The sequence below is a fragment of the Podarcis filfolensis genome, assembly GCF_964270895.1.
Source record: "Podarcis filfolensis genome assembly, chromosome: 2".
Lineage (NCBI taxonomy): Eukaryota > Metazoa > Chordata > Lepidosauria > Squamata > Lacertidae > Podarcis > Podarcis filfolensis.
In genome coordinates this window covers 8,401,215-8,423,075 of record NC_139605.1, presented here as the reverse complement: position 1 = coordinate 8,423,075, position 21,861 = coordinate 8,401,215, and the positions used below count along the sequence as shown (strand labels likewise).

The window sequence follows — 21,861 nt, the reverse complement described above, 5'->3', positions numbered from 1 at the left end:
CCAAAACCCCTCACCTGCCCTTCCCACCTGCTCCCTACCTCTTGAGGCCTCAGCAGGAAGGCTTCTGCCAGGTCCACCGCCTGGTCGCAGGTCTCGGGGCGACCATCCCTCACCCAGGTCTGGATCTCCGGCGGCAGGACGGCCAGGAACTGCTCCAAGACCACCAGCTCCAAGATCTGCTCCTTGGTGTGCCTCTTCGGCTTCAGCCAGCCATAGCACAGCTCCTGGAGCCGGTCGCAGGCTGTGCGAGGCCCCTCGGCCTCCCAGTAGCGGAAACCCCGGAAACGCTGGCGCTTGGCCTCCGTGTCGATGTTGCCTCCGCTCGGGACATCGCCCTTCCCGTTTGGGTCTCCTGGTTTCAGGGTCCTGGAGATCTTCCAGTCTCCGTCTCGGAAGGCCGGGACGTGCTTCGCCCTCCCCTTCCCGGCAGGCTCCCGGCGGACGTCCGGGATAACCGGAGGGGTCTCGTCCCCCGACGGCCGAGCGGCATCCCAGGTGGAATGAGAGGGTTCGTCTCCCGGAGGGCAGCCCTGCCACTGAGTATCCCAGGAGTGCAGAGGCCTTTCCTCTGGCTCCACCTTGATCTCCTGGGGCTCCAGGTGAGGTGGGCTGTGGTGAGGAAGACCCTCTTCAAACACCTCCGTCTTGAAATCTTCCGAGCCTGCGGCAAGCGCCTCTTTCATTGTCGTCCTTGGGCAGCTTAGCGGCCTTGCGTACCAAACTTCATGAGGCCTGGGTGAGAAAGGGCGAGACGGGATTCAAGGCTAAGTGTGACACGATAAAACATAAATAAAATTTATAGGGAGTGGGTATTGTTTTTATTTTGATTACAGCGGCACCTTGGTTCTCAAATGCCTTGGGACCCAAACACTGCAAACCTGGAAGTAAGTGTTCCGGTTTGCAAACTTTTTTCCAGAAGCTGAACGTGCTCCGTTCTGAGTGTTATGCTTCTGATCTGAGTGCCACACTTCCATTTTGAGTATTACGCTGACGTCTGTCTCTTTTTCCTACGCTGTCATATTTCGGGCTGAAGTAGCTTCAGGTCAAGCATTTTCGGGTTGCGCTCCGTGGCAACCTGGAATAACGGAGCATGTTACTTCCGGGTTTCGCCACTCGCGCAGACGCTCAAAATGATGTCACTTACATGCGCGGAAGCGGCGAATCACGACCCGCGCACGCGCAGATGCACGGATGCAGGCTGCGTTCACTTCAGGATGCGAACGGGGCTCCGGAACGGATCCCGTTCGCATCCAGAGGTACCACTGTATATTTTTCGGTTTTGCAGTTTTTATTTTTGTGATTGTGTGGAACCCAGTTCAGCTACTGATTGAATGACTGTGTAACTGCAGTACATTGTTTATTGCTTTCATTTTATGGAGCAATGGTCTCATTAGATAGTAAAATTCATGTTAAATTGCTATTTTAGGGGTTGTTTTTAAAAGATTAATCCATTTTGCATTACTTTCTGTGGGAAAGCGCACCTTGGTTTTGGAACCAACTTCTGGAACAGATTGAGAACCAAAGTACCACTGTATATATTTTGTGGTTTTATACTTTGATTTTGTTCTGTGAACCACCCTGAGACCTCTGGGTATAGGGCGATATAGAAGTTCAATTAATAATAATAATAATTTTTAAAAATTATTCTTTTATTATTTTTAAGGCTGTGTGACACATGGCTTAGACAGGGCACAGTAAGCTGCATTATCCAGAGCCAGACCATTACCCCACCTAGCTCTGTGCCGCCTGCTCTGGCTGGCAGCAGCTCAGACAGGTGCTTCTTCATTACATTCATTATTCAATAAATTATCTTTCCACGGATATATAATTTTATGTTATTACTCCAAAAAAAGTGGTGTTATGAGCCATCATTGCCAAAACAAGATGACACCTGATTGGATCTCTAAACACTCCTTTTTCTGGTTATTTGGCTATAACGTTTGATAGAATACAGATAACTGAACAAACTTTGTGGCATTACATTCTTCATTAAATTATATTTCCATTGGTATATAATTTTCTGCAGTGTTTTTTTTCCCCTGAAAAAAAGCTTAGGGGTACTCTCATTTTGGCTGAAGAAAATTATAGTTCAAATTGGGAACCATATTATAGTTCAAACTGGGAAAAATAAATACAGTAAATGGAGAAAAGTACAAAGATTCACAAAATGTTTAGGGGTATGCGTACCCCTGCGTCCCCCCAGAAAAAAGCACTGATTTAATGGTATTACTCCCCCAAAAAAGTGGTGTTATGAGCCATCAAACCTTGGAAATAGACTTTCCCCAAAAGGTTTCAACAATTTTGGCCACTAGTGTAAAAACAATACTGTAGATGATAAAAACGGAAATGTCATTTTTTTCCTTACCTGCAAAGTTGATGATAGTCCCCTTCAATAATCACAAAAGGTGACTGCTGTTCAAGTGTCCTGTAGCCCTCTTCCAGAATCCCTCTAGCTGATTCCCGTCCTGCCATGCCTTCCCTTTTTACACCACTGACACCTGGTTCAGACTCAGCGGATCTTTTCCGTTGTTTTAAAATTTGTCTAAAGTGAGACATAGCGCTATCATTGAACGTGTTGGTGGCATGACTTACAGCAGCGGCATCAGGGTGATATTTTTCAACAAAGCTTTGCAGTTCAGCCCATTTCGCACACATTTCTTCGATCAGGGCAGTAGGAACGCTTTCTCTTCTCTTCTCCTCCTCCTCCTCAGACAATTCCTCAGTTGCCGCCTGTTGCTGCTCCATCAGAATGTTCTGGAGTTCTTCGGTGGTGAGCTCCGTCTTGTGGTCCTCCACTAACTCCTCGACGTCCTCCCTGCTCACTTCCAAGCCCAGGGACTTTCCCAGAGACACAATATCCTCAACGACAGGGGCATCTTCTCCAACATCCCCAAATACACCTTCAGGAACAGCTGCCGGCCACAATTCCTTCCACGCCGACATCAGTGTTCTCTGAGACACATCGCCCCATGCTTTGTCTATGAGATGTAAGCAATGTAGGATATTGAAACGGTTCTTCCAGAAGTCTCTGAGGGTTAGCTCTGGGTCCGAGGTCATCTCAGAGCACATCTGGAACACTGCTTTGGTGTAAAGCTTCTTAAAATTACACATGACCTGCTGGTCCATGGGCTGGATGAGGGGAGTCGTGTTGGGGGGCAAAAACTTGACGCTGATAAAACCGAACTCTTCCATCAACTCGTCCGCCAATCCTGGAGGGTGGGCTGGAGCATTATCCATAACAAGCAGGCACTTCAGTGGAAGATTTTGGTCCTGGAGGTATTTTTTCACGCTTGGCCCAAACACTTTGTGAACCCACTCAACGAAAAATCGCCTGGTCAGCCAAGCTCTGCTGTTCGCCCTCCACATCACAGGCAATTCGCTTTTGATGACATTGTTTTTCTTAAATACCCTGGGGTTCTCCGAAAGGTAGACCAGCAAAGGCTTCAACTTGAAATCTCCACTTGCGTTCGCACATAATAAAAGGGTCAGCCTGTCTTTCATGGGCTTGTGTCCTGGCAAGGATTTCTCCTCCTCTGTTATGTAGGTCCTCTTGGGCATTTTCTTCCAAAAGAGGCCTGTCTCGTCACAGTTGAACACTTGTTGGGGAAGGAAACCCTCAGCCGCTACGTAATCTTGAAATTCCAAAACAAATTGGTCGGCGTCTTCTCTGTTGGCAATGGCAACGTCACCATGTCTCGCCGCAATGTGTATCCCACTTCTCCTCTTAAAATTATCAAACCACCCCCTGCTTGCCTTGAAAATCTCACCCTCACTTGCTCCAGGGGTGTTTCTGACGAGGTCAGCATGCAAACGTAAAGCTTTTTCACAAATCATGCTCTCAGAAATGCTGTCACCAGCCAGCTGTTTTTCAGTTATCCATATGAAAAGCAATTTTTCCACTTCCTCAATGGTCTGCGTTCTTTGTTTTGTAAGTGTTTTAACACCTCTTGCCACGTTGGCTCCTTTAATGGCTTTTTTATTTTTTAAGATGGTACAAATTGTCGATTTGGCTATACCAAACTGCCTTGCCAGGTCACGTACACGGGCACCACTTTCATGTTTGGAAATAATTTCCTTCTTCACCTCTATGGTTGTTCTGTTAATGGTTCTCTTGGCTTTGCAGCTGTTATCCATTTCTCACAGCAAGGGGTGATTGGCAGAGGGATCCTGAGATGAGATGAGCAGAGATTTGATTGCACACAGTCACAAAAACAAATCGGTTGCAAGAGAGTCACCAAATAAGCCCAAATATCACCTCCGTGCTCAGGACTCAACAGCCGGCAGCTAGGCCTCAGGATCTTGCACTCAGCAGAAGCCGCGCGGCATGTTCGACTTCTGAGGCGTGTTCGAAAACCGAAGCATTTACTTCCGGGTTTACGGCGTTTGTAAACGGAGACGTTCGAAAACCGAGGTACCACTGTACACCGCTCAGTTGTGAAACAAACAAACAAACAAACCCTCACACCTTTGTCCTAAGGTCCCAGGGCGGATCACAACAATTTAAAACCCATTGAGGTGTAACAGTTAAGAGTGTTGGGGCTAGGACCTGGGAGACCTGGGTTCAAATCCCCACTCAGCCATGTGACCTTGGGCCAGTCCCCATCTCTTAGCCTAACCCACCTCACAGGTTGTTGAGAGGATGGAATGGGCAAGAGGAGAACCAGGCAAACCAACTTGAGTCCCTTTGAAAATAAAGGTGGCCATCAATGTAATAATAATTTAAAAACCCAACATTGAAAACAAAATGAGCTAGTGGAAGTTCCACAAACGTGCCTACGCCCAAAATTGACCCTTTAGTCTTCAAAAGGCTCCACACAAGACTCACTGCTGTCGGGCGACAGTGCGAGTCTTACAGACCCTCCAAGCGTCCCTATTTTCCGGGGACAGCCCTGGATTTGCAAAAGCTGCCCCCGTTTCTGATTTGAACCCACTTTTCATTGGGACGCCCCTATTTTCAATGGTGGAGAGTAACAGAGTTTTGCGACCCCCTCCCCAGGAGCTCAGTAACTATATACAACCTTTAGAAGACATTTGAAGGCAGCCCAGCACGGGGAAGTTTAGAAATGTTTTTTTATGTATGTTGGAAGCCGCCCAGTGTGGCTGGGGAAACCCATAAATCATAAAATGATGATGATGATGATGGAGGGATATTTCCATTGGAGAAATGTTGGGAGGGTACGAGTGTCGGGGGTTTGTTCCTGCGCCAGATTAACCCTGCATTAACCGCATCGCGGCTGTTTCAAGTTGTGTTCCCGGCCATCTCGACCGCCCTTTCCGCCTCTGCTTTGCGCCTGAGCCGAGCTGGGGAGGCGAGGGCGCACCATTGTACCGCCCCGACCCGGGGACCCCATTTCCAGCCTCGCCCCCCTTCCCAGCCCCGCCAGACCCCTCCTCCGCCCCCCCGGCCCTCCTTCCGGAGACCCTCACCTGGGATACCACCGGCGATCGGGCTTGGGAAAGCGCTGCTTCTCCGGCGGAGGCAGCCCCCTGCGTTGGGAAATTCAAAATCCAGTTTCTCGAGGAAGAGGTGGAGCCTCGCCGGCCGTGCGAGCAGAAAGGAAATGGCTCTCCAGCCCCCGCCGCCACCCCGCCCACCCTCGCCGGCTGGAAGCGCACCCAAAGAACCCTGGGAACTGTAGTTTGCAGAGGGTGCCGGGAACTGTAGCTCCGCCAGAGGGAGAACTACAGTTCCCGGGATTCCAGCTGCCGGGGGTGGGGAGAGCCATGCGCTTTGGAGGCCTGCGCTGCTGCGCGCAGCTGCGCTCTCTGAACTTAACTCGGGTCTGGCCAAGAGTTGGATGGAGAGGCGGAGGAAGATGCCACGGGCCGGGTCAGATCGCCAGTCGGAGAAGGATCGAGTTTGAAGGGATCCCACCGGGTCATCTAGTGCGACCCCCTGCAATACAGGAATCTGTCGCCCAACGTGGGGCTGGAACGCGCAGCCCTGGGCATCAGAGCCAACTTCTTCTTTTTTTAATTAATTTATTTGGTTTTTCGGATTAAAGTTTTACAGTCACATATCCAACATGCAGCATAACAACAAGATTCCAAGGAATCTCTTGGAATTCCCTCCTCTCCTTTGTGGGTCCTACTGTTTATCATTTCCTCCTGCATCTTTTATGATAATCCAAATCTTTTAACCTCTCCATTGTTTCCAAAATTCACCATTAAACTACAAGCGATATTCCAATCCTACTAACGATTTTAACTGTTTACAATGGTCTTTTAAGGTAAGTTATAAATTTCCCCCATTCCTTAATAAAAATTTTGGTCAAATCTTTTTTATTAAGTTTTGCATTGTAAATTTACGTTCGAACAGTAAACATCAACCTCATCCTTTAGGATTCCCTGAATCCTTCGACTCCCCTCCGTCCTTCCATGGTTACCACTATCAATCTTTTTAAAACTGCTTCTGTTATTTTCTCTATTTTTCTTAAGTAATCCATAATTTTTTGTACATTCCAAGTGTTACTCAAATCCTGCCAAAGTTTTTAGTTGTTTACAATGTTCTCTTAAATACATCTTTAAATTTTCCCACTCCTTAAAGTTCTTCTCTTTCTGGTTTCTGATTTTCCCTGTCAATTTCACCATTTCAGCATCCGGTCTCCCCCACCCCACCCCAGCAATAATATATTTGAGGGCCCTGGGCCCCCCCAAAATATACCTTCCAACATTTTTCTGAGGAAAATAGGGACGTCATAGTCTATTATTATTATTATTATTATTATTATTATTATTAACCCCCTGCCCATCTAAATGGATTGCCCCAGTCACCCTGGGCAGCTTCCAGCATGTATAAAAACATAATAAAACATCAAACATTAAAAAGCTTCCCTATTCAGGGCTGCCTTTAGATGGCTTCCAAAGCTTGACTAGTTACTTACCGTATTTTTCGCTCTATAAGACGCACCAGACCACAAGACGCACCTAGTTTTTGGAGGAGGAAAACAAGAAAAAAAAATATTCTGAATTTCAGAAGCCAAAACAGCAAGAGGGATCACTGCGCAGTGAAAGCAGCAATCCCTATTGCTGTTCCAGCTTCTGTGATAGCTGCGCAGCCTACATTCGCTCCATAAGACGCACACACATTTCCCCTTACTTTTTAGGAGGGAAAAAGTGAGTCTTATAGAGCAAAAAAAACGGTATCTCCTTGGCGCAGGGGTTCGCATAACTTTACACTCTCCAACATTTCTTTGACAGAAGAAGAAGAAGAAGAAGAAGAAGAAGAAGAGAATAATAATAATAATAATAATAATAATAATAATAATAATTTATTTATACCCCGCCCATCTGGCTGGGTTTCCCCAGCCACTCTGGGCTGCTTCCAACAAAGTATTAAAAGACAGTACAGTGGTACCTCGGGTTAAGTACTTAATTCATTCCGGAGGTCCGTTCTTAACCTGAAGCACCACTTTAGCTAATGGGGCCTCCTGCTGCTGCCACGCCGCCGGAGCACGATTTCTGTTCTCATCCTGAAGCAAAGTTCTTAACCTGAAGCAGTATTTCTGGGTTAGCGGCGTCTGTAACCTGAAGCGTATGTAACCTGAAGCGTATGTAACCCGAGGTACCACTGTAATCTGTTAAACATTAAAAGCTCTTCTATAGAGGGCTGCCTTCAGATGTCTTCTAAAAGTCTGGTAGTTGTTCTTCTCTTTGACATCTGGTGGGAGGGCATTCCACAGGGAGGGCGCCACTAACAAGAAAGCCCTCTGCCTGGTTCCCTGTAACTTGGCTTCCCGCAGTGAGGGAACCGCCAGAAGGCCCTTGGTGCTGGACCTCCAAGGCTGGACAATGGGGATGGAGATGCTCCTTCAGGTCTACTGGGCCGAGGCCGTTTAGGGCTTTTTTTTTTTTTTTTTTTGCAAATAAGTTTTTATTGGAATTTTCACAAATAAACAAATAACTGTATACAAAGTTCATTTGAGTATTTTTTACATATTATGTCCACCAAATTATACAAACGCAAACACCTTATTTTAGGCTCTGCCGAGCTTTTGACTTCCCTCCACCCCTTTGATAAGTGTCAAATAACTTCTGTAGTCACGTATTTTATTTTCGCTCTTAAATAATAATCTCTTACTGTTAGAGTTGTTCTACCCCCGCTAGTGCTATCTACAAATTGATTCCAATATACATCCAGTATTTATTCCAGTCATCATGAAATTTCTGTTCATCTTGGTCCCTTATCCTTGCTGTTATTCTGGCAAGCTCAGCATAGTTTACCATTTTAACCTGCCACTCACTTATATTAGGTATAATTTTCGTTTTCCAGTTTTGTGCTAGCATAGTTCTTGCGGCTGTGGTGGCATAAAGGAATAGAGTCTTATCTTCTTTTTTAATTTCTTTACCCATCATTCCTAACAGAAAAGCTTCAGGCTTTTTGGGAAACGTATATTTAAAATTTTTTTTAAGTTCATTGTAAATTGATTCCCAAAAGCCTTTCACTTTGCTGCATGACCACCACATATGATATAAATCGCCTTCTGCTTCTCCACATTTCCAGCATCTTTTGTTTTTTAACCTATACATCTTGGCCAATTTCACTGGCGTGAGATACCATCTATATATCATTTTCCAGAGGTTTTCTCTCAATGCCGTACATGCCGTAAACTTCATATTGTTTTTCCATAATTCAGTCCACCTTTCAAAATCTATATTGTAGCCTATATCTATCGCCCATTTGGTCATGACCTCCTTTACCTCCTCATCCTTCGTATGCCACTCCAATAAGATATCATACATCCTAGACAGAGTTTTATTCTTGCCTTCAATAATTTCCACATTAAACGGCCTTAATGTGGAGGCCGTTTAGGGCTTTAAAGGTCAGCACCAAGACTTTGAATTGTGCTCGGAAACATACTGGGAGCCAATGTAGGTCTTTCAGGACCGGTGTTATGTGGTCTCGGCAGCCGCTCCCAGTCACCACTCTAGCTGCCGCATTCTGGATTAATTGTACTTTCCAGGTCACCTTCAGAGGTAGCCCCATGTAGAGCGCATTGCAGTAGTCCAAGCGGGAGATAACTAGAGCATGCACCACTCTGGCAAGACAGTCTGTGGGCAGTTAGGGTCTCAGCCTGTGTACCAGATGGAGCTGGTAGACAGCTGCCCCGGACACAGAACTGACCTGCGCCTCCATGGACAGCTGTGAGTCCAAAATGACTCCCAGGCTGCGCACCTGGTCCTTCAGGGGCACAGTTACCCCATTCAGGACCAGGGAGTCCTCCACACCCGCCTGCCTCCTGTCCCCCAAAAACAGTACTTCTGTCTTGTCAGGATTCAACGTTATCCCTGAAGGTGCAACGTTTCTTATGGAAGCACCCAACGTTTTTTGCGTCAGTAGTCCAAGCAGGAGATAACTAGAGCATGCACCACTCTGGCGAGACAGTCCACGGGCAGAATAGGGACGTCCGAAGGAAAAGCGGGACTTCATCTTCCGTGGAGTACAAAAACCATGCTCCTTCCCCACCCCCATATTTTACAGCATCCTGTGCTGGAGTGCTGATTCTGGTGAAACTGTAGTTTTACAGCATTCGACTACTGCATATGGAGGCTCTACATAACCAACATTTCTTAAGAGCATAGGGGAGAGCACTGCTGTGCTTGCAAGCTTTTCACATGCACCTGGTTGGGCTCTTTGAGAACTACATAAGTCAATGGCCTGAACCAGCAGCCGGGCTTTTTTTGATGTTCTGGGTTTTTGTTTTTTTAATGTTATTGAAATATTTTGACATAAAATACAATCAGAAGCAAACTAGCCTACAAAACAAGAATTTGAAAAAGAACCAAAAGATATAAAAGCAAGAAGAAAAAAGGGGGGGAGAAAAAGAAGGGGGGGAAAAACCCCGTACAAGGTCCTTCACTATATTTATATGCTATACTGTATTTCCTTAAATAAATTGGAGTTCTTGTTATTAAATATACCAAGAAAAAAGCACACCAAGAACTCAGGACAATGTAAGTTTCAATAGTGGGAGTGGTCCCTACTTGCAAATCAATAGTCAATTGTAACAAAAACTAATCCATTCAAAAATATGTATTCTGAAAAGGATTACAAACTCAAATAGAGATTATAAACTCTAACAGAGATTACAAACTCAAACTCATAAAGATATGTATAACACAATAATTCATTACCGTATTAAAGATAAGAGTTTATTAGTAGAGATATGTTCATGTTAGCCCATAGTCAGATTCGACGTGGAGGTCTTGGTTTCAATCACTGAGCAGATTTCAATTATGGATCAGAAACCAGGACAGGGCCCTGTTTTGATGTATTCACCTTCATCAGCTAATTTTTAAAGGGTCATGTAAGTCTGAAGACTTTTGGATAAATATATCCTGTTATTTTCTACGTTTCTCAGGGATAAGAACTGAAAATAATCAATATTAATAATAATTACATGTGTAGAATCAAATTAAAAACTCTAAGGCAGCATATAAGCATACTGTACTTCCTGCCATTTATCCACATACAGAGATGTTCATGCGGGGCGGGGGGGGAGGATAACAACCTGTAAAGAGCTACCATATTTTTTGTGATTGCATTTTTTAAAATTCTGTTTTCAGTGTTGTTGTTGTTTAGTCGTTTAGTCGTGTCCAACTCTTCGTGACCCCCTGGACCAGAGCACGCCAGGCACTCCTGTCTTCCACTGCCTCCCGCAGTTTGGTCAAACTCATGCTGGTAGCTTCAAAAACACTGTCCCACCATCTCGTCCTCCGTCGTCCCCTTCTCCTCGTGCCCTCCATCTTTCCCAACATCAGGGTCTTTTCCAGGGAGTCTTCTCTTCTCATGAGGTGGCCAAAGTACTGGAGCCTCAGCTTCAGGATCTGTCCTTCCAGTGAGCACTCAGGGCTGATTTCCTTCAGAATGGAGAGGTTTGTTCTTCTTGCAGTCCATGGGACTCTCAAGAGTCTCCTCCAGCACCATAATTCAAAAGCATCAATTCTTTGGTGATCAGCCTTCTTGATGGTCCAGCTCAGTGTAATAAATTAAAATAACAATAGCAGAAGAAATCAGTATTGGAACTCCCTGCCTTTTGACATCAGGCAGATGCCTTCACTGTAGAACCTTTATTTTTACAAGCCTACCCAGATATGAAGGATGCCGACATGTATTTGAATCTTTTTTTAAAACTTTTTGCTGTTTTTAATTATTTCTGAACCTTTTAAATAGCTGTTTTTCCTGATTTAAAAAAAATAAATAATTTGTATTCTTTCTGTAAAACCACTTTGAGGCTGGTTTAAATGGTAGTTAAGCGGCACACAGATTTTGGTGACCTGAAATAAATGGTGGGGGGGGGCGGAATACATCAATAACAAGTGAGGCCACTGTAACAAAATGTTGCAGTGCTCCTGTTGAGGGATGGGAGGCATTCCGTTCCCATCACCCCATCTCTCTTTCTTTCTCACACACCCTTAGCATCTTTGGGATGTGGAGCCTGCTTTTTTTATCGTTGCCTGGAAAAGGGGAAATTATTATTAATTTTCAGTGCGGCTGGGCAAGGGTTAAAGGCAGCGAGCCGCGGCTCCTAGAGAGGCGTGGGAACTGGGGTGGGCAGCTGGGGGTGGGGAAGGAAGGGAGGAACTTCCTTTTCCTCCTCTTCTTTTTTTTGCACCCAGAGGCAGCACTTTGAGGGTGAGGAGGGGTGAGAGCAAAGCTGGGGGGCATTTGGGTTGCAGGGGTAGGGGGTTGAGGTGGTCCTAAGGCAGGCAGGCAGGCAGGCAGGGGGAGAAGAGGCAGGCAGGCTGGTGTTGCCTGCACGGGCTGGCAGCAGCTCTCCAAGGTTTCAGGCAGTGGGGCATCCATTCCCAGGCTGGCCTGGAGGTGCCATTGGGGGTTGACATTCTGCATGCCCAGCAGATGCTCTGCCACTGAGCCACACTGGTTGGGCAGAAAAAGGGATCTGGGCAGAACTGGGACGCCCTTGGCCGCAGCTTAGGCTTGGTGGTTTGTTCTCTCAGCTGGTGAAATTCCCCCCTTTAAGAGGAAGCCTCTATCCTCCTGCTTGCTTGCCTTAAAAAAAAAAAAAAAACTAACTCAAACAATGCCTGAGTATGTTGCTGATTCCCACCTCTACCATGTATAACTCTATGGTGAGATTCATAGAAACGTACATTTGGAAGGAACTCTGAGGATCATCTAGTCCAGCCCCCTGCAATGCAGGAAGGTGTAGATGTCCCCATGCGGGGATTGAATCTGCAACCTTGACATTATCAGCACCACGCTCTAACCAACTGATCCCGCATTAGATTTGAGCATCTGATTTGAACATTTGGGGTCAGGTCCGAGCAAGAGCATGCCTTGCTTTTTGCTGTGTGGTGAGAGTCTGTTTGTTTAAAAATGTCTGAAGTTTTATTTTATTTTTAATACAGTGGTACCTCGGGTTAAGTACTTAATTCGTTCCGGAGGTCCGTACTTAACCTGAAACCGTTCTTAACCTGAAGCACCACTTTAGCTAATGGGGCCTCCTGCTGCTGCCGCGCCGCCAGAGCACGATTTCTGTTCCCATCCTGAAGCAAAGTTCTTAACCCGAGGTACTATTTCTGGGTTAGCGGAGTCTGTAACCTGAAGCGTATGTAACCCGAGGTACCACTGTATTCTGTTCGAAGCCGCCCAGAGTGGCTGGGGAAACCCAGCCAGATGAGTGGGGTATAAATAAAAACATAATTATTATTAATAATATTATTATTGTATGTTCTCATTGTACCGAAGGATCTAAGCAAACGTTTCCATGTTCAGAGGTAGTGTACTTCCGAATACCAATTGCTGGGGCAGGGCACTGCTGCCTTCTGGGTCCTGCATGTGGGCTTTCAAGATTGGTCCCTGTTGGGCAAGGTGTGATGGATATTTGGCCTGGTCTTTTGTTGATAATAACAATAATGATAAAACAAAATTATTTATACCCAGCCCTTCCTGGTTCAGAAAACCGGGCTCAGGGCAGCTAACAACAAATTTAAAACACTTAATTGTAGAAGCTGCATAAAATACAGTATAAAAACATGAATAACAATAAAATTCAAAGTTCAGAAATCAGTTTGGGGAAAATCCATCCAATAAGCATTAGATAGTCACCAGGGCTAGCTGGCTAAATTAGTCCTATTTGGGCCAGCGAGGAGGCCAGGGGAGAATTAGCTGTGAGGTCTCAGAGCGGGTAATCTTCATAAAAAGGGGAGGGGGAGGGAAGGAAGGGGAATAAAAGATCAGGCTGAATTCAAATTAAAGGCCAGGCGGAATAGCTCTGTCTTACAGGCCCAATGGAAGGAGGTTAAATCCTGAAGGGCCCTAGTCTCATGGGACAGAGCATTCCACCAGGTTGGAGCCATCACTGAGAAGGCCCTGGCCCTGGTGGAGGATAATCTGACTTCCTTAGGGCCCGGGACCTCTAAACTATGGTTATTCATGGACCTTAAGGTCCTCTGCGGGGCAGACCAGGAGAGGCGGTCCCGTAAATGTGAGGGCTCTAAGGCTAAAATAGCATTTTGCTGCTGCATTACACCGTTGGCTCATGTCCAGCATGTGGTCTCTCTGCTTTCTACTTCCTCCATAATTCTTCCATGCATAATTCTATACATTTCAGTAGTGTTGCCTCTTACACCTCCTTTTTCTATACAGTGGTACCTTGGTTGTCAAACGCCTTGCTACTTGGAACGTTTTGGCTCCTGAACCCCACAAACCTGGAAGTGAGTGTTCCGGTTTGCAAACGTTCATTGGAAGCCAAACGTCTGACACGGTTTCTGCGGCTTCCAATTGCATGCAGGATGCTACTGCAGCCAATCGGAAGCCATGCCTTGGTTGTTGAACGTTTTTGGAAGTCGAACAGACTTCTGGAATGCATTCCGTTCGAAAACCAAGGTACAACATTACTGAAAAGCCTCAAGTGCAGTAACCTTTCCTTTCTGAATGTGTACATTCAAATGTAAGATAAAATATATGCAAAGGGACTTGACAGGAAGTCAAAGTTCAAGAAAAGATTTTGGAAGATAAAAAGGGAAAAAATATTTACTTTCATTATTATCATTTTGTGTGCGGGTGTGGGTGTCTGCACATATGTGTGTTGTTGTATGCAATGCTTGGGAGGAAATAAGACGGTAAATAACAAATAACAACCTAAATATCGATGTATGTAATTTTTATTTCTTAATTATATTTAGTGGTAGTATGGCTGTATTGTTTTTTGTAACATAAAATCATTCAATAATTTTTTTTTTTTTTTTAAAACCTTTCCTTTCTGTTCTTCAGGAAAAAAACGAATCTTCCAGTGTGGGGAGAGAGCTACCTGTGTAGCTGAGGGGTTTTGAAACGTCGCCACCTCCGTCTGGTCCGCTTCTCAAAATTGCCCAAGGCTTGATGGTTGGCATGTAGGCTGAGAGTGATGCAACAGCGGAACTGTTTGAACCAAGCCCAAGGACAAAATGGCCGCTGAGCAAAGGACGGCGTCCTGTTTGGCTCCCCACCCGTATGAGGCTGTGGTGGAGAAGGAAGTGAAAATGGAAGAGCTGGACCCAGCGGGGTCCACCCCACCAGAGGGGCCAAAACGTTTCAGAAAGACCCCCCAAGGTGGGACCATTGGGGAATGCCTCAGCCGGGCCATTGCGAAGCAAGCCGAGTGCGAACTGGACGATGGGTTGTTGTCCCATTGCTGGGAGGCCCAGTGGCAGGAGTTCCTGAAGACCGTACAGTCTCCATTTTCCGGGTGGACCAGCTCTCCGCAGCTCCCCGTTCCACTGGCTCTCTCGGAAACGTCGGCCGGGGTTTGCCAGCGCCTCGTGCAAGAAGCGGCAAGCGGGCTTCCTTCAGGCATCAGAGAGGGGTTCCCCAGGACAGACGCCTTGGATGCACAGCCCAGAGAGAAAGCGGGTTGCAGGGCTGTGAAGGGGGAGACCCCGCATGAGGGAGAGACTGCCGGCGCCGAAACGCGGCGCCGACGTTTCCGCATGTTCTGCTACCAGGAGGTCGAGGGGCCCCGGGAAGTCTGGGCCCGGCTGCGGGAGCTCTGCTGTGAGTGGCTGAGGCCCGAGCTCAACTTGAAGGAGCGGATCGTGGATTTGGTGATCCTGGAGCAGTTCCTGGCCATCTTGCCGGAGGAGATCCAGAGCTGGGTGGGCGAGGGCAGGCCGGAGACCTGTGCCCAGGCGGTGGCCCTGGCCGAAGACTTCCTGCTGAGGCAGCAGGAGGCAGAGAGGTGGAAACAGGAGGTGAGGATAATTCCCACCATCCCACACTCGGAAGGGGTCTCAATTGGGGGTGGCAGCGAGTGCTTTGGTCCTGTCGCATCCCAAGTCGGGTAGGAAAAAAAAGCCCCAGTAGATCAGCAGATGCTACAGAAAAGAGCGTACAGACTTGGATGATGACTACTTCATTGTTGTTTATTTCATTTGCACCTCCAAGGAGCTCAAGGTGGCAGGCATGGTTCTCTCCCCTCCCCGTATTCTCCTCGCAAAACCCTGTGAGGTACGGTAGGCTGAGAAGCCGCGACTGACAGGTCCAAGGTCACCCAGAAAGTTTCATGGCCGAGTGGGGATTTGAACCCAGGTCTGCTGAGGTCTAGTCCAACTCTCTCACTGCTGTAGCACATGGTTTAGTTGAGATGTTCCTGCCAGAAGGTGATAATGATGGTTGTCATAATAATAATAATAATAATAATAATAATAATAATAATAATAATAATAATAATATTTAAGATTGTTACTCATGGAATCCATAATAATTGGCCATAATAAAGCAATAGGCAAGTACAGTGGTACCTCTGGTTGCGAACGGGATCCGTTCCAGAGGCCTGTTTGCAACATGAATAGAATGCAACCCACAGTGGCACGTCTGCGCACGCGCAGGTTGCGATTTGCGACGTGACGTCATTTTGTGCGTCTGCGCACGCACAAGTGGCGAAACCCGGAAGTAACCCTTTCCGGTACTTCCGGGTTGCCGCGGGACGCAACCTGAAAAAACATATCATGAAGCAAATGTAACATGAGGTATGACTGTATTGCTATAAAAATTAATGATAATACAATAGTAGTAATTAAAGTTAATAACTAACTTGTTATTTTTTTATTGTGTCATGTTAATAGTACAATTGTGAAGAAGAAGAATGATGCTAAATAAATTTTGAATTTGTTATTTAGTGATAAATACACATTAATAATAGTAACAATAAAAATCAGACACTAGTAGTACAGTGTAATTGTTGATTTATTGTTTTAAAAATAGATTAATGACAAGCTAAGTTATTATAGAAGTGGGACCTGCAACAAAGTGTAAAGTGCTTGTGTTCACGGTGCCAAAGTGCCATGCTATCTGTCATGGATGCTTTCGCTGAGATTCCTGCAATGTAGGTGGTTGTACTAGATTACCTGAGGGCTGCTTCCAACTTTAAGCTTTTATGATTCTATGCCCCTCTTTTCCAGGATACTCCATTTCATTATTTGCTTCTCCTCCTGCACTCTCCAGTTTCCAAGTAGAATAATAATAATAATCCCACCCATCTTGTCTGGGTTTCCCCAGCCACTCTGGGTGGCTTACAGCATATCTAAAAACATAATAAAGGTAAAGGGCAAAGGGACCCCTGACCATTAGGTCCAGTCGTGGATGGCTCTGGGGTTGCGGCGCTCATCTTGCTTTACTGGCCGAGGGAGCTGGTGTACAGTTTCCGTGTCATGTGGCCAGCAGGACTAAGCCGCTTCTGATGAACCAGAGCAGCGCACGGAAACGCCGTTTACCTTCCCACCAGAGCAGTACCTATTTATCTACTTGCGCTTTGACGTGCTTTCAAACTGCTAGGTTGGAAAAACATCAAATTCCCAGTTCCCTGCCTCCTCAGCCTGTTTACAAATATATAGTACTTAGTTATTTAAACCAATAAATATGAGTTAATTCTTTAAAAAGGAAAAGTGAACCCTATGTGAACTGACCGCTCAAGTCACACTGCGACGCTTCGCTTCCAAACCTCTGGCTTTTTGCGTTTCAGGTGCTGGGAGAATTTGAGGAGGTGGCGATGAGTTTCTCTCGAGAAGAGGACGCTGGAGAGAGGCCCCACCCCAGGGACATCAAGCAAGAAGGCCAGGAGGGGGCCATGTTGCTGGGTAAGCATCTTTCCCTGTAGCAGTGGTTTCCCCGCCCCCCTCCCCATATTGTCTTGCTATTGTTTGCCGCCCTGGACTTCTTTGAGAGGAATTTTTCAAAATTTCAGAAACAATTTTCCTCCATTGCAAGGGGTTCGACTTGATGACTTTTGGGTCCTTTCCAACCTTACAATTCTATGATTCGATGATGATGATGATGATGATGATACAGTAAGATTTTCCAAGAAAATGCTGCCCCTAACAGAACTGAGAAAAGTCTAGAGATGCAAAAATGAGGGGAAGCTGGGAATTCCCCCTCCCCAGTTGTTTCTCAGTCCTTCACATCTTCTTGTCTCCTTGGCTGAATGACTCCTAGGTCTCCACAACAAGAAATGTGAGATTTTGTTCTGTTATTTGTTTCTCCAGCAACTGGTGTTCAGAGATAGACTACTTTTGAACATGAAGGTTCCATTTAGGCTTTCTAAGAAAAGCCCTGATGGATCAGGCCAGCATACTGTCTTTTCCAGGTTCCATTTTTAACAAGCTTCTGTTTTTTATTCCAGCAGGCGATGGCTGGGAGAGCGAGGAAGAAAGGCTCTCATTTGAGGTGCCGTTGGAAAGAATAAAGCCTCGAGACCCAGAAGAGCACTTTGGAGATCAAGACGGGACGAGGCAGGAAGAGAGAATACGAACAGACAAGAGTCAGAGTGATAAATCCATCCTTTGCCGGAGTGCTGAATCTGGTGAAACGGTAGCACAACGAAGAATTTCCACAGGAAAGCGACAGTATGTGTGCAATATTTGTGGGAAAGCTTTTACTCAGAAATCAAACCTCAACAGGCATCAGAGAATCCATACAGGAGGGAAAAAGTATCAGTGCTTTAAGTGTGGGAAAACCTTTAATTGGGAGACTAGCTTTACTAGACACCAGAGATTCCATACGGGTGAAAAGCCTTACCCGTGCTTAGAATGCGGGAAGAGCTTCAGTCGGAGTGCCAACCTTATCATCCATCAGAGAATTCACACAGGAGAGAAACCGCACCAGTGCGTAGACTGTGGTCAGAGCTTTAGTCATATCTCCAACCTCGTCAGACACCACAGAGTTCATACTGGAGAGAAGCCTTATAAATGTCTGGAGTGCGGGAAGGGTTTCACTCAAAAATCAAACCTTATCAAACATCAGAGCGTGCACTCAGACGACAAACCACACAGGTACTCTTCTTACGGGACGAGATTCAGTCAGAGGCCAAACCACAACAGACTCGAGAGGATTCCGTTTGGGGAAAATGCATGCAAATGCTTCAAGTGTGGGAAGGTCTTTTCCCGGAGAGGGAACCTCCTCAGGCATCAGAGCATCCACACAAAAGATAAGCCGCATAAGTGTTCAGAATGTGGGAAACGTTTCAACCAGAGGACAAACCTTAATGCTCACCAGAGAATTCACACCGGAGAGAAGCCTTACAAATGTCTGGACTGTGAAAAATGCTTTCGGTGGAGAGCACACCTCCTCATACACAAGAGACTGCACACAGGGGAGAAACCGCACAAGTGTGGTGATTGTGGGCAGAGCTTTAGCCAGAGATCCAACCTTGTGAGACATCACCGAATCCACACTGGAGAGAAGCCCTACCGATGCTCAGACTGTGGGAAGAGCTTTGGTCAGAAATCAAACCTGATCAAACATCAAAAGATTCACACTGAAGACAATGCTCTCAATCCGAAACCAAACCATATTCGGCATGAAAGAATTATCACAGGAGAAAACCTGTATAAGTGTTTCAGATGTGGGAAAGCATTTTCCCGGAGAGGGAACCTTCTTCGACATCAGAGCATCCACAGCAGAGAGAAACCACACAAATGCGCTGACTGTGGGAAGAGGTTCAGTCAGAGAACGAACCTCATCAGCCACCAGAGGATTCACACAGGTGAGAAGCCTTTCAAATGTTCGGATTGTGGGAAGAGTTTTCGTCAGAGCCCACACCTTATCAAACATCAGAAAGTCCATACAGAAGAGGAGGCATCATACAGAAGTTCAGGTTGTCCAGAAAGTGTAGATCCAGGGTTGAACCCTGGCAGACATGAGAGAATTGAGGTGGGAGAAACCCCGTATGAATGCCTTAAGTGTGGGAAAATATTTAATTGGCAATCAAACTTTATCAGGCATCAGAAAATCCATGCTGGTGAGGAGCCTCACAAATGCTCTGACTGCGGGGGGAAATTCAACCGAAGGAAAAACCTCATTGCCCACCAGAGAATCCACATGAGAGACAAGCCCTACAAATGTCCAGATTGTGAACAGAGCTTCACGTGGGAAGCTCACCTTATCATCCATCAAAGAATCCACACGGGAGAGAAACCCCATGAATGCACAGAGTGCGGGCAGAGCTTCAGCCAGAGGTCCAACCTTATCCGGCATCAGAGAATCCACACGGGTGAGAAGCCCTACAAATGTACAGACTGTGGCCAGAGTTTCAGTCAGAGAACGCACCTTGTTGTACATCAGAGAACGCACACGGGAGAGAAACCGCACAAATGCCTGGACTGTGGGCAAGGCTTCAGTCAAAGGGCGCACCTTACAGTACACCGGAGAATCCACACAGGGGAGAAGCCCCACAGGTGTGTGGACTGTGGGCAAGGCTTCTGTCAAAGATCTAATCTTATCAGGCATCAGAAGACCCATTCCTGCGAGAAGAACAAAGAAGAGATGCTTCCATTGTAGCCCGTGCTGAGGACAGGGCCAAAACCATTATATAGCACAGGCTGAGAGAGTGACACTTTTACAAAAACTCCAGTCTTGCTAGGCATCTTGGCAGGAACAGAGACTAGGAGGCACTACCTGTACGCAGAAAGTTGGATGGGGACACGAGACCTCTCCTCCAGCTCCCCTTGCTTCTTCTAAGCCTTGCAAAATAGCGACAGCAGCCAGTGACCCGCGATGGACCAGCTAGACTTGAAAAGCATCTGGAACCCATTCCGACTTGGGGGAAACACCCGAGGCAAAGACTGGTGAACCCGTGGCCCTCCCAGATCCTGCCGGACTCCGACTCCCATCAGCCCCAGCCAGCGTGACCAAAGTTCTTGGGGAATGATGGGAGTTGTAGTATTGATGGCATCTGAACGGCCAAAGGTTCCTTATTCCTGGCCTAGGCAAGGTGGGGGATTCTCTGAATTGGATTCTTCATTCTGTTCTACCCGCCACCTCCGTCTGTCGTCTCATCTTTCAGTTCAGCTTTCTGGTTCTATTAAACTCCTTGTGAAGCCGAAGATCTTAGTCTCCTGTTCTCTTTTTTGCTTCCTCTTCCTGGAATTCTAGGGACACAGGTGGCGCTGTGGGTTAAACCACAGAACCTAGGACTTGCCGATCAGAAGGTCGGCGGTTCGAATCCCCACGACGGGGTAAGCTCCCGTTGCTCAGTCCCAGCTCCTGCCAACCTAGCACTTCGAAAGCATGTCAAAGTGCAAGTAGATAAATACAGTGGTACCTCAGGTTAAGTACTTAATTTGTTCTGGAGGTCCGTACTTAACCTGAAACTGTTCTTAACCTGAAGCACCACTTTAGCTAATGGGGCTTCCTGCTGCTGCTGCGCCGCCGGAGCACGATTTCTGTTCTCATCCTTAAGCAAAGTACTTAACCCGAGGTACTATTTCTGGGTTATTGGAGTCTGTAACCTGAAGCGTATGTAACCTGAGGCACCACTGTAGGTACCGCTCCGGCGGGAAGGTAAACGGCGTTTCCGTGCGGTGCTCTGGTTCGCCAGAAGCGGCTTAGTCATGCTGACCACATGACCCGGAAGCTGTATGCCGGCTCCCTTGGCCAATAAAGCGAGATGAACGCCGCAACCCCAGAGCCGTCCGTGACTGGACCTAATGGTCAGGGGTCCCTTTACCTTTACCTGGAATTCTGTGTCTCCTCCTGATCCAGCCTTCTCAGATACCCAGTACTAGCTTTTCCCAGACAGGACTCGTCTTTGCTTCCTGTCCGCTCCTCCCCAACATGCCCTTCTTTCTCTTAGAAGGTAAGGCTGCGGGCAGGAGATTGACTTTTCTCTTTTGCACCATTGTACAGCACCTGGCACATAGAGGCCCCTTTACAAAACAGCAGACCTAAGAATAAATGCATCGTGCTTAGAAGGCTGGAGATTGTTCAGTTACTCAAGCAAGGACTGTGCAGGTGAGCTCACTGCTAAAAGTGACAATGGTTTAGGGATGATATTGATATTGAAATACTTTATTGTCACTTGTACAACTTGTATACAGTGAGATTACACGAGCACCCCTCACTCAGCTCTCGGAGGTGGACCTCGGTGTCCGGGCTGAACGATTGTTTATCCTCTACTGATCAGGACACATTTGGATATAGCAGCCAAATTTTGCACAAATCAAGATGGCAGGCTGAACCTTTCAAAAATGAAGATGCTCCTTCAGGTATACTGGGCTGAGGCCGTTTAGGGCTTTATAGATGAGCACCAACACTTTGAATTGTGCTCGGAAATGTACTGGGAGCCAATGAAGATCCTTTAGGACCGGTGTTATATGGTCCCAGTGGTCGCTCCCAGTCACCAGTCTGGCTGCCACATTCTGGATTAGTTGTAGTTTCCGGGTCACCTTCAAAGGTAGCCCCACATAGAGCGCATTGCAGTAGTCCAAGGGGGAGATAACCAGTGCATGCACCACTCTGGCGAGACAATCTGCAGGTAGGTAGGGTCTCAGTCTCAAACCAGACAACAAATACGTGACTTTCAGTAATAATAATATTTTTTAATTTATACCCTGCCCATCTGGCAGGGTTTCCTCAGCCACTCT

The 21,861-nt window shown here is 46.6% G+C and overlaps 4 protein-coding genes across 6 annotated transcripts in view; 3 read left to right on the top strand and 1 right to left on the bottom strand.

Annotated features, from left to right (window-relative positions):
- LOC310758182 (tigger transposable element-derived protein 1-like) overlaps positions 1–5,613 on the bottom strand; it is a gene marked incomplete at its 3' end in the record, with an annotated part of 6,113 nt that extends 500 nt beyond the window's left edge. Inside the window, exons 1-3 of the mRNA XM_083604110.1 lie at positions 5,428–5,613; positions 2,366–4,167; positions 39–732 (exon numbers count right to left, since the gene is read on the bottom strand). Of these exons, the coding sequence (XP_083460236.1) occupies positions 39–732; positions 2,366–4,134 (2,463 nt within the window). The 5' untranslated portion in view covers positions 4,135–4,167; positions 5,428–5,613. The remainder of the gene's footprint in view (positions 1–38; positions 733–2,365; positions 4,168–5,427) is intronic.
- The window catches only part of LOC310756746 (uncharacterized protein), a 1,375,527-nt gene that overhangs the window by 625,871 nt on the left and 727,795 nt on the right, over positions 1–21,861 (top strand). The gene's annotated exons all lie outside the window — the stretch shown is intronic.
- Positions 1–21,861, top strand: part of LOC310757092 (zinc finger and SCAN domain-containing protein 31-like) — a gene marked incomplete at its 5' end in the record, with an annotated part of 210,941 nt that overhangs the window by 103,495 nt on the left and 85,585 nt on the right. The window lies entirely within an intron of this gene.
- On the top strand, positions 5,739–20,320 carry LOC310756459 (uncharacterized protein). 2 transcript variants are annotated; one of them, XM_083600587.1, is made up of 4 exons: positions 5,739–6,230; positions 14,240–15,195; positions 16,965–17,079; positions 17,625–20,320. In XM_083600587.1, exons 2-4 carry the CDS (start codon positions 14,413–14,415, stop codon positions 19,775–19,777), a joined length of 3,051 nt encoding a protein of 1,016 aa, XP_083456713.1. In that variant the 5' UTR covers positions 5,739–6,230; positions 14,240–14,412; the 3' UTR covers positions 19,778–20,320. The 2 variants fall into 2 exon arrangements, with proteins under 2 accessions (XP_083456713.1, XP_083456712.1); XM_083600586.1 differs by having other exon boundaries at positions 5,761–6,230; positions 17,622–20,320.